A 16,519-nucleotide genomic window follows, 5' to 3' on the forward strand; every position below is an offset into this window, starting at 1 on the left:
TTTTATTCCCCAGCGTTTCCAGCATATGCAAGAGTATTGGCTGGTACTGTGCTAAGCGAAAAGCTCGCGTGGAACGTGCAGGTTCACGCAATGGCCTACAAGGCCGAGCCAGATGAGGAGATATGACCCAGGAGTGACGCTCTGCGCATCTGCAACGTTCGCCATGGCATCTGCGGTGTTGCATGGGTGGACAAAGAAGGCCGGAGCGCCAGAGTCAGGATGATACTACAAGAAAAAAACAAAAAGAAGACATGAGCTCTTGTCACGAGGTTCGGAGAATGCACCTACACCCATACTAATCCCACCCATTACACCCACACTCTTCAATTCTTGCCTGTACCGTTCCGGCACGACATACTGGTAGACGTGGTCTAGTCCGAGTGGGCCGTGGTTGTGCCACCTGAGGCCGAAGTACAAGACGGGGACCTGATATGTGGGGGACAACAAGATGTCATAATCGATCTGTAAGCTGGGTTGGGGTTTGGCGCGAACGAGTGCTTCCTGCGGTGCAGAGTCAGGACAAGTGATCAGTGGACACGTCCCTTGGGGGGGCTAGAACTCTGCAGACCGGATCCTCGTCTTCCTGTGATTCTTCGTCCACCAGCGCTGGGGCTTCTAGCGGGCTAGGGACATTGACATATTTTGTTATTCTGAGACTGGTTCCATCTGGCTAGTTTCATCCAAACCATATTTTCCCATCAGTTCTTCATTCTTCCATTCAGACATTAAATATCAGGAACCAATTAAGGTTTAATGATTCATGCGTAAAGAAAGGGATACCTTTGTGAGCAGTCGAATGGCGGACCAGCCAATATGTTGGGCCGAAGTGCATCGATCGGCGAGATCTTGACATGCACTCTCAAACTCCGATTGCGCCAGGAAGGGAAACGCAGAGCAAGATGCAGCCATGTGGTTGGAGCATTGGGGGAGGTCTGTCATCTACTCTGTACAGAGTACTCCGTAGAGTCCGTACCAGTGTCCCGGATGCAGACGCTCAGCTGTGAATGCGGTATGGCCAGGGTACGGAGTTTCGCAAGAGTAACAGCACTTGACCTTGTTGTCACAGTATGTCAAATCAGAGACAAGGAATTTAAATCCACAGATAGTAAAAGTGAAAAGAAAATAGAAGAAAATATGATTGCGGTGGACCGGATATAGAAAGGGAAGAAGAGAAACAATGGAGTTGTCAAGAATACTACCTGTGTCAGGAGGTAGATAGTACTTATGTTATGTATAGCATCAACATTTTCAACGCAAGTTCTCAGTACCTCTTTTCCCGGTTGCGGCAGAAGGAGGCGGTACCTTTTTTCCCTGTCCCGCGTGGAGATGTCTTCCTTGTCTGCATGCAGCTCTTCATCTGATGCTCATGCGCGTACGGAGTAACGGAGTATACGAAACCCATGGTGAGAAATGCTTGCGTCTTCTTTTGTTTCTAGCGTTTAGTTGCATATACACCTCGTTTGTCTGATTCTCACTCCACTTCTTATGTGTCGTATGTTCCCCCTTCCCTAGCTATCTCTCCCCCCCCACCAATTCATACTGTTCTTTTTTTTTTTAGTTGCTTCTTTTTTTTTATTTTTTTATTTGGAATTGTCTATAATCTTAATGTCGATCCGATCGTGTATTTGCCGATTTTGATATACCCCCCTGGTCTACCAACCTCCCCGTGAACCGAGATCGTGAAATCCTGAAATCATCAAATCCTGCTTTGAGAAGGGGTCTTCCCGGCTTCGAAGATTGGCTATTTGCCTTTGACGTTACCTCAATCCTCCCTGTCCATCTTCCATCTCTCCAGTCCAACCAATTCCTGTATCCGCACCCAATCTGAAACACGGACCCCGTCATCTCCGGGATTGTTGGGGAACCCTGAGCCGCCAATCGTACGCTCAATTCCAAACCCAGCGGTTGCACGAGCTTGGGGCTCGGATTGCGTCCTCTGTGGGCAATCAGGACGTGGTTTGACGTCAGTGGTCTGGGGGTGCGATCTAATCTGAAAAGCTCTATCGGGACAAGCTTGGAAATCCCCTAGGTCACCCCATCGTCGTGCGGGGAACAGTGCTCGCGCTGTCACCAAGCCCTTATCCTAATTGTATATCATTCTGGCCACCGTCCCCGCTGCACATGCCCAGTTGAATCTGGAGCAAATCTAATCTACGGGAATTGTATCCGCTTCTGAAGTCATGGGCAACTCCCTATCGAGCAAAGCCAAAGACGAGACCCACCGCTCCAACCGCCTTTCAAAGCCCCTGACGAAGAAGTTCAATGCCAGTCAAAGTGCCCAACGCCCCGAAACAGATCATCCAACGATCAATGCAGGACTGATAGGGTGGCAAAACCCTTGGGTTGGCAAAAATCTCCCCAGCACCTCTGTGGAAAAAAGGGGTAGTCATCCCAAGAAGGCAGAGATCCCACCTACCCTTTTTGAAACAGAGTCGCCCGAAGAGACCCCGACTGAGGAGCGAACTTTTGTTGATCAGAGTCCCACGCAGCGTCGTCCAACCCGCCCAAGCCTGTTGAGCACAACCTCTTCGAGAAGAACATCGTACCAGTCGGATACTTGGGAATCAGCTTCCCAATGCTCGCCTCTTCATGAACATCCACCAAAACGGGCCAGTTCGACTCGAGTTCCCCTACAGAGACACAATAGCGCTGTCTATGAAAAGCACATTGGGGATGCGACCTCTTCCAACACCCACTTCTTGGTTGGCAACCAACGGTTCTCACTAACACGTCGACGATCGCTCCTGACACGACCCGGGGTTGCCACAAGACGCACAACAGGCGCAATTCGACGTGTCCCATCACCCATTGGAGAACCTGAAAACCCGATCGAGGACCCGACTGAGTCAACCGTTTTGCAATGGCCATTGCCTTCCACCCAAAGACCGATGCGTCAGCCATCCCCAGTGCGGCCAGCGAGTCCGATGGATGCCCGATATACCCAGCTCGGGGCACTCAAACTCGGGTCCTTGCGAGTGGTAAATGGCTCGGCCTCCCCATGTCCGAGCGAACGTATCCCTTTGGAAGGTTCTGGGCTTGGTCTTGAGAACATAGAGGTTATTGGGCCTAGCAGGGGGTCGACGCTGGAGATTCCATCCTTGCCCGACTTGAAGAAATCGGACGATGTTCCGGACAGTCCATTCTCTTTCGAAAAGTCTCCCACCATCACAGTCCAGCCTCGGAGAAAATCATTGTTTCCTGGGGATCCAGAAGACGAAGGAATTGTCCTCTGCGACGATACTAGAATCCAATTGGAGAAAGGTGTTTTGGACGTTGGTCTTTCCCGGAGCACGTCTCAATCCCTCAACAAGTCCGACAGTGGCTACAGCTCTGCCACCTCAGTCCACTCCGTACAGCGGAGCCGGACTCAGAGTTCTGCTGGCTCACAGACGTCTGGCTCATGTGGTGCAGACAGCTCAAAGAACGTCCATATCCCGAAAGACTCGGCTTCATATCGATCAGGCGATAAAGTGCAGCGTCCCCTGAGCCTGCAGACAAAACCGGACGATGACTCAAGGCTCAATCCAACCCCTACTCGCTGGTACGATTCGACCGACCCAACACCCCTCGTCCCGTCACGATCGCGTCGGTCAACGTTGTGTGCGCCCCGATACACGGAGTATTCTTCGCCGCGCGAATCTATCTTCGGGGTCAGATCCACCGCCGTGGTCTCTATTCCACACCAGAGCCAACAAGGCTTTAGCAGGGGGCCTTTGTATGGGGATCGATTGTCCTTGAGCTCGTCTGATCTTGCTTCTACTACAGGGTCTGCTACAAGTGGAGAATCACAACTCGGTCACCATCAGCCAACTACCGAAACCAAGGAGCGACTTCGCAAGTCCGTCTCTGAGTATCATATTCATGAAGAGTACAATACACAACAACTATCCCGATCCAGAAGTCGCATTTGGAGCAATAAACCAGGCGTTGAAGTTCCTCCGCTGCCCACTATGACGTCTCCAGGTTACTTGCAGGATGGCCTTGACCTTGATGCTGAGTTGGCCTCTGAGCCGATGCGAGGCCGGTCTCGAAGCCGGAACGATGACTACCACCGCCGTCGGTTGACGAAGGTCCGTCACCAGACGGATGTGTGCATATAATGACCTCTTCCTTTTTGGTTTATTAATTTTTCAAGTAATGATTTTCTTGTCAATCTTCTGTTTTGGATGTTATTTCTATTTCGATCTTGTCTCCTTTGCCTATGGCGTCTACAAAAGTTTATGGAGTTGTTTTTTGGACTTTGGCGGGAGTTTGACACATTTTGGATATGGAGTCTTATTAGGTATACCCTTTTGGAATTGGAAGTGGAATTGGTGTGAATCATATCTGGCGTTGTACACAAATCTATGAATTCTGTATGTCATCACATGAGTTGCGCAATTTTAGGCTTTTCTTGGCTATTTGGTCTAGTTCCTACAATGCATGCATGTCCCCGATGGGATACGATCTCAGTCTTCGTCTATCTTGCCCTTTGCATATTTCTCACCGTGTGGCTGATTCAGTGGTTCAGAGCTTTCCTAGCCATTCGGCTATACGAAGTAAGGTTATCCAATCAAGCAAGGGGGTTTTAGTTTAACATCCCAGGAGCAGGGTCAAAGTAGCTAACTTCTCTACAGCCTACTAAGTAATGCAGGTGCATATTACCTGTCTAAAGACGGGGTAGCAATATAATAAAGATCAATTTAGATTAATTCTCATAACAAAATCAGTTCATAGAAGTACAAATGCAGCAAGGAAAGAAACGCTACCCGAAGATCCCAATGCAATCAAATATATCAAGCCCATGGATTCGAATCCAAAAGACAGTCATAAAGTTGATTTCAAATCACAGGATGCGAATCTTCTTCGGTGTAGGAGCCGCCTCTTTCGGGACAACAACAGACAAAACACCATTCTTCAGACTCGCGCGAACAGAGTCCTGGTCAACACGCGCGGTAAAGCTAAAAGTGCGCTGGAAGTCACCGATCGACCTCTCCTTAGTCCAGAAATGAGGCTGGTCGTTCTTGGCGGGGTGCGTAGGAGTGTTGGAAGCAGCGGTGTCGGCCGAGCTAGTCGACTCTGCATCCTCGTCTTCGACTGTGGCTTGGTGCCAGCCTGCAGGAGACGCGCTGCGGCTTGAGCTGGCATCGTTGTTGCTCTCAGTGTCGTCATTGATGTACTCGCGGTCTGTGTGGCCCTTGATCACGAGGGTGTGTGGATCGGTGAATTCGATCTCGATGTTGCTCTGGTCCACGCCTGGCAGTTCGCCGTCGAGGTGGTAGGCATGTGTCAACTCGCGCACGTCGAATGCTGGTGCGAATGAGGAGCTGCGTGCTTGGGGCTTAGAGCACTGGTAGGACTTGGGACATTGGCGAGACTTGTATTGGGTTGGAGCCTCATAGTCATTGAAGAGGAAGAGTGGCGAAAGGCCGGATTGGGTGAAGAAGGCCATTGTTTGGGATTTGGAGATTTCTGGATTGAAGAAGTTGGAAGATAGATAGATAGAGAGTATCTGAGAGGCTGTGAAGATTGTGTTCTGTTGGATTTGTCCTGGAATATCTGCTATTTTATATCTGTAATTTTGGTTGTTGGTTGTACTTGATGTTGGTTGCTTATACTTCGGCAGAAGCATCCAGAAACTTGTGGCGCAGTCGACAAGCCGCCAGCAACTTCAAGACACAACCACTCCATTCCATACATACAGAATTCCAACAATCTAATAGCTTTGACAAATGCACTTTCTAGACAGTATGAATAATGTGTGATTGGTAATTACTTTTTGAACCTCGAAACTTCCAAGGGTTTTACAATGAGTCAGTACTAGTAGTGGTACAGTAGTATAAGCAGAATACTCCATGACAAAGCTCTAATGACTCAACAGTCTATGATATACTGTGATTTACTATTATACAAAATGCCTCCAAAACAAGGCCTCAACAATATCACGCATAGTCATGCCTTTTGCGTAACATGTTCAAAATGTTCACAGGAATCCGTCCTGGGTGGAACCGGCGACGCATGGGCAACTCCGATTCTATTTCAATGAGTGAACTGGTGGAGACAGGAGGCTGAAAGGCGCGAGACATACAGAACTAGCTGTCTAGGCGCCCCGAAGAACTAAGACTCTGGGGTCTGGGACCGTCCGCTCATCGGATATTGCGGATTCCTGGGGTAGAATATAACTCGAGCTGTCGATGGCCTTTGCGCAAGAGATATTCAACGGTGCTAAAGTCCTTCTTATTCACCGACAGGTGCTTTTGGAACTCTGCGCTGTATCCCATCTTAGCCGGAGTGCACCGATATCTAGGGGGATGGCGTCGGGGAAGGGAAAAGCAAAGCAAAGGAAAGGGCAGTGAGATAGGGGGATAGGCAGATAGGGAACTGATGGAACCTTACCGGGCATATTTCTTGAAATTGATCCTAGAGTCCTACAATAGAATAGGTATCAGCTGAAGTTGACCTGCGATGAGGTGATATAACCCACCTCGGGCTTATTTCGGATCTCCCGTAGGCATTTTCGGTATAGAGACAGAACATCTCTCTGGAGACCGGATAACCTAGCCATTGTGAATCTCAATATGAAGAGGGGAAAAGCTTGCGAATCATTGGGTGGAGCTGGACATGTTTCCCGCTCTGGGGAAAAAGAGCGTCTTTCCCGGCCGAGTGCTCAGCTATCACCCCCATCTCCATTTCCCTCGAACTTCCAACTTCCCCATATTGCATACGTATTTCGCGATGTCTACCTTTACTGTGAGTGCAAAAATTAATCTCTATCATTTTACGAGAAACAAAACGTAGAAAAATAAACATTAGATCAATTACGTGATTGAAAGTACTCATTGCATCAACATATACTGATTTTCCGAATAGCACCTCATCCGCTTCCTGGCCAAGGATGGCCAAATCTATTACGGCGATGCTATACTCCCATCGGGAGTGAGCGATATCGCCAAAGCCACCAATGCCAGAATCATCCAGGGTGACATCTTCGGCCAGTACCGGATTACCGACCAGGTCGCAGACGTGAGAATGCTCCTCGCACCCCTGGCCCGTAAGGATATCGGCACAGTCCGATGCCTGGGTCTCAACTATGAGCAACACGCCAAGGAGACGAAAATGCCCATTCCCACGTATCCAATCTTGTTCTACAAGCCCATCACCTCAATTTCCGGGCCCACAGATGATATCCCCGTGGCCCAGCTTGCCCAGGAGGGCGAGGGTCTGGATTACGAGTGTGAACTGGTCGTTGTTATCGGCAAAGAGGCCACTAATGTCCCCGAGAGCAAGGCGCTGGATTATGTCCTGGGTTATGCTGTCGGTAACGATGTTTCTCACCGTGATTGGCAGATCAAACGGGGTGGTAGTCAGTGGTCACTGGGTAAGGGTTTCAATGGCTGGGCACCATTTGGTCCTGGCATCGTTTCTTCCAGTGTGATTTCGGATCCCAATAACTTGGATATCTCGACCAAGTTGAATGGGCAGACGGTCCAGTCTTCCTCGACTAAGGATATGATCTTCGGCGTGGCGAAGACGATAGCTTTCCTGTCTCAGGGAACTACGCTCTTGCCCGGAGATCTTATCTTCACTGGAACGTGAGTACATCTTGATGAGCAAGTAAACGGCGGTTTGAATACGATAGACTAACTATTCGACAGACCCCAAGGCGTGGGCATGGGCCGCAAGCCTCCTGTGTGGCTGAAGGACGGCGATGAAGTCGAGGTTGCGCTAGAGGGTGTCGGGTCCTGTGTCAACCGGGTGGTCTTTGACAAGCCTAGCGCCAAGCTCTAAATTTATTTATCTTGAACTTGTCTTGAGACCAATGAACGGGTTGGTATTGGTTCAAGTTGTACATAACTACCTGCACGTTTCAGTCTTTGCATTTGACCATTGTGGTTATTTGGACCCAAAAACTATCTTTGCATCCGTAATTCCGTGTGCATTACATGTAAAAGAAAAACATAAATAAGGATCTAAGCAGTCTGGGCGCCGTATCCCCTGATTCTCTCGGCAAAGGCCCAGCTCTGACCTTGAATCTGCTCGTCCTCCTTCAGATCAATACCATCCTTCGTGATCACGGCTATCGAGTACTTGTCGGTACTTCGTGCATCGCGGTAAAACAGAACCTTCAAGCACTCCTTCAAAGCCTCAATGGCGTCTTCCTTGCTGACTTGTTCAAGGGGGGTACCCTCGGGGAACTTGCGGCGCAGGATCGGAACCGCAAGATGAGCACCAAATCCTGTAGCGAGGTGAGGAGCAGAGAATGTCGTTCCGAGCAAATCTGCCGAGCTAAGGAAGGGCTCTCCTTCCGCATCGAAGCCTGCGACAAGGACGTGGTTCCACAGCGGGTTGAACTCGGAGCGTCGTTTGTAGAAAACCTTTGCGAGGTAGGTGTGCAGGTTCTTGGCGTTGAGCATGTTGCCGTGAGGCGAGTAGTTCTCCTTGATATCCATGGAGTCGAGGAGACGGTCGAGATATTGCATGTCGGAAACGTCACCGCCAAAGCCAACCATTGCCTTATCGCCGAATTTACGCAGACGCTTCACGTCGGAGAAACGAGCCAGGGATCCGTAGGAGGCTATAAATTCACAAATCATATCATGTCAGATGGCAATGCAGCGAAGGAAACGGTACGTGACAACGGAACGGCGTACCCAGGTTGTCGGTAGCTATAACGACACCACCATTAAACTTGACACCCACCACTGACGTTCCCGTCACTGCAGGAGATGAGGTATGGGCCTTGGGACCTGTGGTCTGCAAATATGAGTGATCGTAGGCACCGTAGACATCGTTCCTGGGCTGGACGGATAGTTAGCAACAGAGCAAGGACTGGGAAAGTTGTGCCACCTACGCGACCCCAAGCTTCAGGGGAGTGGTTCATGATGAATGAAGATAAATGGCAGATTCAACGGGATATGAAGAAAGGAGGTAAATTGCGGACAAGGAGGGAACAACAGATGGATAGCACAGTTAAAGTGATGACGATAGATGGGGAGCTACCTTAGGCAGTCGAGCTGACGGAGAGCTCGGCTGACTAAGTCTCGATCACGGCGGAGCAGGGCTCACATATCAACCAATCTAGACTTTTATACAACTGTTATATCTCCTTTAAATACATTCATTTGAAAAATTAAAGCCAAAATTTTAACTATACTAAAACTATCTAGTTACTCCCGAGGTTTATACTTTAACCCAACCTGATTTAGTGCTCGTATTCCCTTCCAAAGGGACAATCTCAGGTACAATACGGAGTACTTCGCCTCGAAAACTTATGGACCTCGTATAATAGACGACACTGTGGCCGGCAATATCTCCTTCCATTTGACAATCTTTGAATATCTAGACTTCCTTTGGGGGAATTCAATGTCTTCTCCAGATTCAAGTCGAGCTGGGTCAACGGCATCTGCCGCTCCCATTGACGATCATAGCTCTTCACGCAGGCACTACGATGTCAACTCTGCGGATGACCAGCCTCTGCTTTACGCCAAGGTATCTATGTTCACCCCTAACAAGTCCGAGCTTATTATCCATCCTGGTACTAGCAGCAAGGCCCAAATTGTGGCCGTCTCCAAATGATTGAAGTCATGCGGTGATCAAAAATAGGCATTGGGAGCCCCGGGGATGTGATAAACATCCAGTGGGAGGACATGACTAGGGAAATCCTTCACAAACCAAATATCGCCTCGAAATGACAGTTCAAAGTGAAGCCGATCAAACTCAGAGCGGGAGGCGGTCATTCCTGAACACGCAACATTGATGTTGAAAATTCAGCACCGCTAAATGGACTAGCCGAAACTATACGCTGGTGGACGAGCAAACTGAGCAGATTATGGCCGTATTTTCAGGTGCGAGAAGACCGAGAAGAGTTGGGGAACTTCAAATCCGAGTGGAATACGGAGAGGACTTTGATCGAATGGTGTTGGCTTCTTGTTTTAAGTCTGCGTGAGAAGGCGAGGCGGCGCAAACAAAGTTCATCCGGTGGTGGTGGCTGAAACAAATATGATTGTTGCAATGTATGATCCACAAGTATGATAATATACACGAGTCCAAGTGTGCGCTATGTCAATTGGGAGGGTACAACGATACCCTCTTTCTAGGACTCTTTCTAGAGGTATTGGATATCCCACCAGTATCTTTCTCCAAGACGGGCATATAGACCTCGAGTTTGATCGAGGATAGAAGAGTTCTTCTGGAAGGATAGGATACCAGAACGTAAGCTCCCTTGTCGGACAGGCGATCTTTGTTACTGAATATGCTAAGCATTCAGGTTATGCGCTCGAAGCATCCTTTCAGTTCATAAATTTGAATGCCCGCATTTTTCGAAAGAACAGTCGCACCCGACGCCACTCGAGTTGTGGGATACTGTGGGTTGATCTTTTTGGCCCAGTTGCCGCTGAATGAATCCTCAGGCAGACCCAGAGACAAAATCAACTGAGCTTCGCTGGCCTGATGCCTTTTTCTCCTCCGATTGTTTGCGGAAATCTTGTTGGGTTCGTAAGAGCTCTTCTTTGAAACCCCATTTAGGTAGACTGGAGGGATTCCATAAGTCGGCTAGCAGCGAGGTGTCATATTGCGATTGTTCATTGATCCCAGCATGTTCCATCATCTTCTTCAGCAAGCTTGGGTTCTTGAGCGATGACGAGCTGGCCAATTTGGAGTTGAAGTGTACGCCTTGCTTTTTGAGCGAGAGGAAATGCTCGAATTTCGCGCTCGCGGCTGGGTTGGGAGACCCAGGAGGTGATGGCGGGATGTCTAAATTGGGAACTGGAGGGAGAGTAAGGTCTTGAACGAGTCCTCGTGAAGCCGAAAAGGGAGATGAGCGTCCGCTTGTCGAATGCTTGTCCTCCGAGAGCGGCGCCATGTCGATAGAAGCGGGGCCAAGGACAGGTCCTTCTGGGACTGAATCAGTGGCAACGTGGAATCCTGTGTCTGTCTGTTGTTGGTGCGATTGTTTATTATCTGGATAAATTGTCAGCGCAAACTCTTGGAGCTTACTGGCCCGCGGGGAATTCAGAGGCATGTTACCTTCGATTTGGCCAGCTTGTGAGGCTGTAGGTGGAATATCCTTCTGGTGCTATTGCTTTAAATTAGCACCTCTTTGGTGCTGCTCTTTGGGGCCTCAAGATACCTGGGAATTGGATGAAGGACCCTTGTGCTCTACCTCCTCATCACTGCTGCTCTCATAGTCACCGAGACCGAGCATCACGTCGCAGTTTGTATCTAGGTATAAGCCTCGAGAATGAAGGAGATCAAGTGGACACTATAATAATATCCAGAGATGTGGACAATTTTTTGTAGCGAATCAGAGTATGTCAAATTTAACGACCAGGAATAAATGAGGCGCCGAGAGTAACTATCGAGACAGCCCTCCAGGGCTCTCGGGGAGCTTGGATATTCCTTACCTAATCAGAAGGCAGCTACCGCATCGCGTCAGACACCCAGCTTCTCTGCTCTCCATCTTCCAGGACTCCCCAATCTCGAGAATCTTCTACATTCAACACTTTAATCTTTTTTATCAAGCTGCTGTTACGACATTTTCTCCCGATCAAGCTCCATCTCCCCGAAAATGACGTCGCTCATGGGTAACCAGTCTGGGACTATCGGATACTCCTTCTCTGAGCCAACATCCGCTAATGTCAAACAACATTCGTTCTACCCGTAAGGAACAACTTGATCATATTGAGCAGGAACATTGGCTAACAGTTGCACTAGTTACACCGATAATGGCGGTTCCACCCTCGGCATCACGGGTGCTGATTTCGCTATCCTCGCCGGTGACACTCGTTCCACATCAGGCTACAATATCAACTCTCGCATGGTCCCCAAAGTCTTCAAGATCGGCGGTGATGATGAGACTGGCGAGGGAGCTACTATCATTCTTTCCGTTGTTGGTTTCGCAGCGGATGGAAACGCTCTCAAGGAAAAGCTGGACACCGTGGTGAAGATGTACAAGTACCAACATGGGAAATCCATGTCAGTGGGAGCATGTGCACAGCGATTGTCGACGATTCTCTACGAGAAGCGATTCTTCCCGTACTACGTACATGCTATTCTGGCTGGTCTGGATGAGGAAGGCGTGGGAGCTTTGTACAGCTACGACCCGGTGGGCTCTTACGAGCGGGAACAGTGCCGGGCTGCCGGTGCGGCATCCAGCTTGATCATGCCTTTCCTGGACAACCAAGTCAACTCCAAGAACCAATACATCCCGGGAAGCGGAGAAGGACATGCCCTTGTGCCTAAGAAGGCTGAGCCTCTGGACAAGGAGACGGCCAAGAAGCTTGTACAGGATGCCTTTACAAGTGCTGTGGAGAGACATATCGAGGTTGGCGATGGTTTGCAGATGGTGATTGTTACACGGGAAGGAATCGAGGAGGTGTTCCACGCCCTGAAGCAGGATTAGAGTATAGCACATGGTAGATCATGGCCTTCTTATCAGGCGCGGGGCTCTTTTTTGATCTGTTGATCACAAACATAATCGAGATGAATGAAATTTCCATGAATTGATATCTTTACGTTATACGTCGTCATGCCTCTAAGGTCAAAAAAAAAAAGAAGACAGCGTAAAACCTGATGCACCTGAACGCCCACACCATGCCGGATGAGATAAATGAGTCGTGGAATCAGAAGCGCTCCTTCATGCGCGAGGCGACGGTCCGAAGGTTGCCATAAACCTTGCCCTGTTTTGTGTTAGAAGTATTCCTTTGAAAATTGATACGATCAAGACTTACCGGTGGGCTACCCAAAATCAAGCTGACAATTGCCTCTCGGGCAATGTGAATGTTCTTAAATCCACCCAGAATGTGAATCTTCTGGTCTGCAAGTACCACTCGTGTCCGACTAGCATTTTCGATGGCAAACTTGGTCTTTCCATCCTTGCCTGCAATACGTCCAATGGCACGGCCAAGATGTTCTCCGTTCAAAGTCTTCACATCCTTGATCTCGAAAGTTTGGATGTACAGATCATCAAGTCGGAGAAGGGCAATCGCATCGTCGAGATCGAAACCAAGAGTGAAGGCCTTGATGAAATCGGCACCTTTTTGCAGAGCTCCCACATCGTTGGTAAACTTGGAGGTTCGCAGTTCGACTGATCGGGTTTTGATGTTCATTCGCACTTGCAACTTGAGGTGCTCGACGATAGGAGGACAGATCTTGGCCCAGCTCGCTTTGAGCGGGGTCATACGGTGCGGTGGGACAGGCACCTTTCGTGTTTCGATCTTATATGCGGTAGCGACGTCTGTGGCCGGGGTGAAGACAGGCCGACCTTCCTCGTCGATGCGCATTTCATTGTCCTCCGCAGACTCGGCAACGGGGTTGACCGGGGCGCCCTCGTTGGTGGCTTGTACATCGATCAAAACTTCATCATCCTGATCTATTGATGGTTAGCTATGGAAAGATTTTTTTTTTTTTTTGCAGATCAGATCGAGCACTAACCATGAGAGACGGTCTCAGGCTGAAACCCTAGGGCCTGCTCTGGCTGACGAAGAGCTGTAGGTGCCGACATTGTGTTGATTAAAGAATGAAGTTTTTTTTTCCCATAAAAACTGTTATCGCAAAATTTAATCAGTCCCCCTCACGGAAAAATGAAGTGTGGGCGGAAGGGAATTTTTTGATGCAAACAAGACAAACTCCGATGATTTCATCCGGGTTCCTTGCAACTCTCGAAAGCTTGGAAGCTTCTTATCAACAAGTCAACTGCTGTTCATGATACAGTGTGTCTGTCCTATCTTCTTGTCAAGTTTCTCATCCATGTCCAGGATGTAAAGACAAACATGTCTGTCAATCTGGGACGCCGGCTCTACACCCATATCTGGGGTACAGCAAATCCATTTCTTGGTCGCATACGAATTAATCGCGTATCGGCCTCCAATGCTTATAGCTCAAGATTATTCCTCGATTCGTCCCTTTCAAATCACTCTCGACGCATCTCGACACTCCCAAAGAAACCCACTGGTCTCACCAAAAGATTTGCTTCTGGCGGCTTCTTCGTCCTCGGCGTCTCGCCTACCTCAACTGCTGCGGACACTACTGCAGCATGCATCATCTCCTCTCCCAAAATTGCCGCCCAGTATGTCTGGAAGCGAACTTTAAATACCTCGAACGACCATCGACGTGGGAAAGAAGTTTCTCAAGACACTCATGAACGCAACGAAAATGACCATTCCCGGAATGCCGGCCAATTCGGCAAAGATACATCCACCACACATTCACAAGTCAAACCACCCCAAGATACTCAACAATCCACAACGAACAGTCGCCACTTAATGGATCGCTTACCACATATGCCTCACCTACATCGACCAACTAAGGAGGAACTTTTGGCCGCAGCAACTGGGTTCTGGTCACGCCTCAAAGTACGATTTAAATGGTTTTCTATAAGAAGTGTTCGTCCTTACAATTTGGATGAGATAGCTGCCCTATTTTCGTGGGTTTTGCTGGGCCACATTGTCTGGGTCGTCGTGGGAACTACTACTTTCTTCTCCCTTCTGATCCTTGCGATCAACACAGTCTTTGCTCAAGGTGCGTCCACTTTTTGTTGCAGTAAGGTCTGGATACTAATGTGCTTGGACAGAAACATTGGCAGGGTGGGTAGGCAACTATCTCACCAAGTCCTCTGGAGTCAAAGTCGTTTTTGAATCCGCAATCGTGCCCAAATGGAAAAATGGCGTCATCACCTTCAAGAATGTATTTGTGTCAAAACGGCCAGGCCAAGGCACAGGTCATGTCAGTAAGGGATCGCCGAAGTCTGCGGCAGCGGCTGCCGCAGCTCGAGGCGACACTGGATTCGAAGATTCTCAGGCAGTATCTGATGAAGAGGAAGATACTAACTACACACAATTCGATTTGTCGATCGAGACCGTCAACGTGACATTATCATTTACCAAATGGCTCAATGGAAAGGGCCCACTTCATGATGTTGAGGTAAAAGGCATCCGGGGTGTTGTCGACCGCCGCCATGTTTACTGGCCGGAGGATGATTTAGATCCTAAATCCTACCGACATGAGCATACTCCCGGTGACTTTGAGATCGACTCTTTCAAGATGCATGATTTGCTTGTCACCATTTACCAACCCGACAACTTCCGTCCCTTCTCTGTGAGCATCTTCTCATGCGACCTCCCTCAGTTGCGGAAGCAATGGCTCTTCTACGATTTCCTCTCTGCCAACATGATGTCTGGATCGTATGACAACTCTTTGTTCACGATCCACGCTCGTCAAAGCCATGGATTCACTGGTATCCGGCAGGATAGTGAAGCAGAAGAGGACGGCAAGCCAAGCCCGTGGAAGAAACATAACAGGATTCGGGTCGACGGACTCAATGTCGACCATCTCAACCGCGGTGTTCAGGGTCCTTTCTCTTGGATTCACGAAGGGACAGTAGACATTGTGGCCGACATCATGTTACCTGCAGAAAACGATGAGAGCTTGGCCAAGGTGATGGTAGATTTCTATGATCGGTTGGAAACCACTGTCACTACCAATCGTTACCCGGAGTCTCTATCCTCGTCCTCCAGTCCAGAATCAGAGTCTGAAGATCGGCGCTTCCTTGCCATGGATTTGCGCGTGCACCTCAACAACGTCCGGGCTGCCGTGCCCATTTTCACCAGCGACCTTTCTTATATTAACAACGCACTGATCCGTCCTATTGTTGCCTATATCAACTCCAAACGAACTTTTATTCCCATCAATTGCCGCTTGGTCAAGCGCGTTGGAGATTTTGATGGAAGCTGGACCGTCTTTGACAGCGGCCTGATGGATGACCTGTCAGCTGCAGTGAGTACTCTTTCTCTTTTTCCTTACCCCGATCGTTGCTGATACCTTCTCTAGACCTACGACGCGTTTGCCCGAGATGTCGTGGATGACCAAGCCCGGAAAAGGCGGTTCAAGAAAGTCGGGTTCTGGTCCCTTCAGCTGGCCGCCCAGGCTATTTTCATGGGCATGGCTGGAAACATCGCCTAATTGTACTATTCTGTACTTCATTGGACTGGCGCTTTTTGCTTTCTTTTTCATATTTTGTCTGTATTATAGTCATTGCGGTCGCATTTACAGGAGTCTAGGTCATTTTTCAAGATAAAATTCATCTCAAGCCAAGTAGGAAACAGAACTCAACCCAGTCCAACTGTGAGACGATTTCCAGGTATTCCCCTGGATATTCAAAACATTCCAATCACCAACTTTCAATAGTTCTAGATCACTTTCATATCGCTCTGGTTCCACTGCAGTTGTGCCGAATGCTAGGACGGCTTTGTACTACAAACAAGTCTATATATCCTTTCCCCCTTTGGGAGTGTTTTGTAAAGGGCTATTATACACAATACGCTTTTTGATATATATAAAAGAAAAGAAGAGAAGAGAATGTATGATACTTATAGTACTCTTACTCTCTTAGGTAACTCGGAGTAGAGAGACGGGAGATTGAAAGGGATCAGGTCTGCATACCAACACATCTCAAATCATCTTCCTCACTTCCTCTTCTCTTTTCTTCTTCAAACGCACTGGGATTTTCCCATCCAATTTCTTTTATAATTATCTCATTTGCTAT

At 48.7% G+C, this 16,519-nt stretch overlaps 11 protein-coding genes across 11 annotated transcripts; 5 read left to right on the forward strand and 6 right to left on the reverse strand.

Moving 5' to 3' along the window:
• Nucleotides 1-51: 51 nt before the first annotated feature.
• On the reverse strand, nt 52-909 carry PEX2_051190 (ATG3/ATG10 family protein; the record flags this gene model as incomplete). Its single annotated transcript, XM_016742394.1, has 4 exons — nt 52-225; nt 289-501; nt 569-670; nt 781-909. 4 exons carry the CDS (start codon nt 907-909, stop codon nt 52-54), a joined length of 618 nt encoding a protein of 205 aa, XP_016592834.1.
• A 1,271-nt stretch (nt 910-2,180) lies between these two features.
• Nucleotides 2,181-4,100, forward strand: PEX2_051200 (uncharacterized protein; the record flags this gene model as incomplete). The annotated part of the gene is made up of 1 exon (XM_016742395.1): nt 2,181-4,100. The coding sequence occupies one exon, from the start codon at nt 2,181-2,183 to the stop codon at nt 4,098-4,100; it is 1,920 nt and encodes a 639-aa protein (XP_016592835.1).
• A 725-nt stretch (nt 4,101-4,825) lies between these two features.
• On the reverse strand, nt 4,826-5,431 carry PEX2_051210 (Hsp20/alpha crystallin family protein; the record flags this gene model as incomplete). Its single annotated transcript, XM_016742396.1, has 1 exon — nt 4,826-5,431. One exon carries the CDS (start codon nt 5,429-5,431, stop codon nt 4,826-4,828), a length of 606 nt encoding a protein of 201 aa, XP_016592836.1.
• Nucleotides 5,432-6,125: 694 nt separating this feature from the next.
• Nucleotides 6,126-6,544, reverse strand: PEX2_051220 (succinate dehydrogenase assembly factor 1; the record flags this gene model as incomplete). The annotated part of the gene is made up of 2 exons (XM_016742397.1): nt 6,126-6,260; nt 6,440-6,544. The coding sequence occupies 2 exons, from the start codon at nt 6,542-6,544 to the stop codon at nt 6,126-6,128; spliced, it is 240 nt and encodes a 79-aa protein (XP_016592837.1).
• A 170-nt stretch (nt 6,545-6,714) lies between these two features.
• On the forward strand, nt 6,715-7,767 carry PEX2_051230 (fumarylacetoacetate hydrolase family protein; the record flags this gene model as incomplete). The annotated part of the gene is made up of 3 exons (XM_016742398.1): nt 6,715-6,729; nt 6,850-7,571; nt 7,635-7,767. 3 exons carry the CDS (start codon nt 6,715-6,717, stop codon nt 7,765-7,767), a joined length of 870 nt encoding a protein of 289 aa, XP_016592838.1.
• Nucleotides 7,768-7,949: 182 nt separating this feature from the next.
• pre4 (proteasome core particle subunit beta 7) lies at nt 7,950-8,860 on the reverse strand (the record flags this gene model as incomplete). The annotated part of the gene is made up of 3 exons (XM_016742399.1): nt 7,950-8,554; nt 8,631-8,778; nt 8,831-8,860. 3 exons carry the CDS (start codon nt 8,858-8,860, stop codon nt 7,950-7,952), a joined length of 783 nt encoding a protein of 260 aa, XP_016592839.1.
• Nucleotides 8,861-9,342: 482 nt separating this feature from the next.
• Nucleotides 9,343-9,555, forward strand: PEX2_051250 (uncharacterized protein; the record flags this gene model as incomplete). Its single annotated transcript, XM_016742400.1, has 1 exon — nt 9,343-9,555. One exon carries the CDS (start codon nt 9,343-9,345, stop codon nt 9,553-9,555), a length of 213 nt encoding a protein of 70 aa, XP_016592840.1.
• Nucleotides 9,556-10,384: 829 nt separating this feature from the next.
• PEX2_051260 (HCNGP domain-containing protein) lies at nt 10,385-11,182 on the reverse strand (the record flags this gene model as incomplete). Its single annotated transcript, XM_016742401.1, has 2 exons — nt 10,385-11,053; nt 11,108-11,182. 2 exons carry the CDS (start codon nt 11,180-11,182, stop codon nt 10,385-10,387), a joined length of 744 nt encoding a protein of 247 aa, XP_016592841.1.
• Nucleotides 11,183-11,545: 363 nt separating this feature from the next.
• prs3 (proteasome core particle subunit beta 6) lies at nt 11,546-12,379 on the forward strand (the record flags this gene model as incomplete). The annotated part of the gene is made up of 2 exons (XM_016742402.1): nt 11,546-11,637; nt 11,692-12,379. 2 exons carry the CDS (start codon nt 11,546-11,548, stop codon nt 12,377-12,379), a joined length of 780 nt encoding a protein of 259 aa, XP_016592842.1.
• Nucleotides 12,380-12,599: 220 nt separating this feature from the next.
• Nucleotides 12,600-13,480, reverse strand: PEX2_051280 (pre-rRNA-processing protein PNO1; the record flags this gene model as incomplete). The annotated part of the gene is made up of 3 exons (XM_016742403.1): nt 12,600-12,656; nt 12,708-13,348; nt 13,411-13,480. 3 exons carry the CDS (start codon nt 13,478-13,480, stop codon nt 12,600-12,602), a joined length of 768 nt encoding a protein of 255 aa, XP_016592843.1.
• A 268-nt stretch (nt 13,481-13,748) lies between these two features.
• Nucleotides 13,749-15,936, forward strand: PEX2_051290 (mitochondrial distribution and morphology protein; the record flags this gene model as incomplete). Its single annotated transcript, XM_016742404.1, has 3 exons — nt 13,749-14,496; nt 14,549-15,750; nt 15,805-15,936. 3 exons carry the CDS (start codon nt 13,749-13,751, stop codon nt 15,934-15,936), a joined length of 2,082 nt encoding a protein of 693 aa, XP_016592844.1.
• Between the last annotated feature and the right edge of the window lie 583 nt (nt 15,937-16,519).

Source organism: Penicillium expansum, assembly GCF_000769745.1.
Source record: "Penicillium expansum strain MD-8 chromosome Unknown contig167, whole genome shotgun sequence".
Taxonomy (NCBI): Eukaryota; Fungi; Ascomycota; class Eurotiomycetes; order Eurotiales; family Aspergillaceae; genus Penicillium; species Penicillium expansum.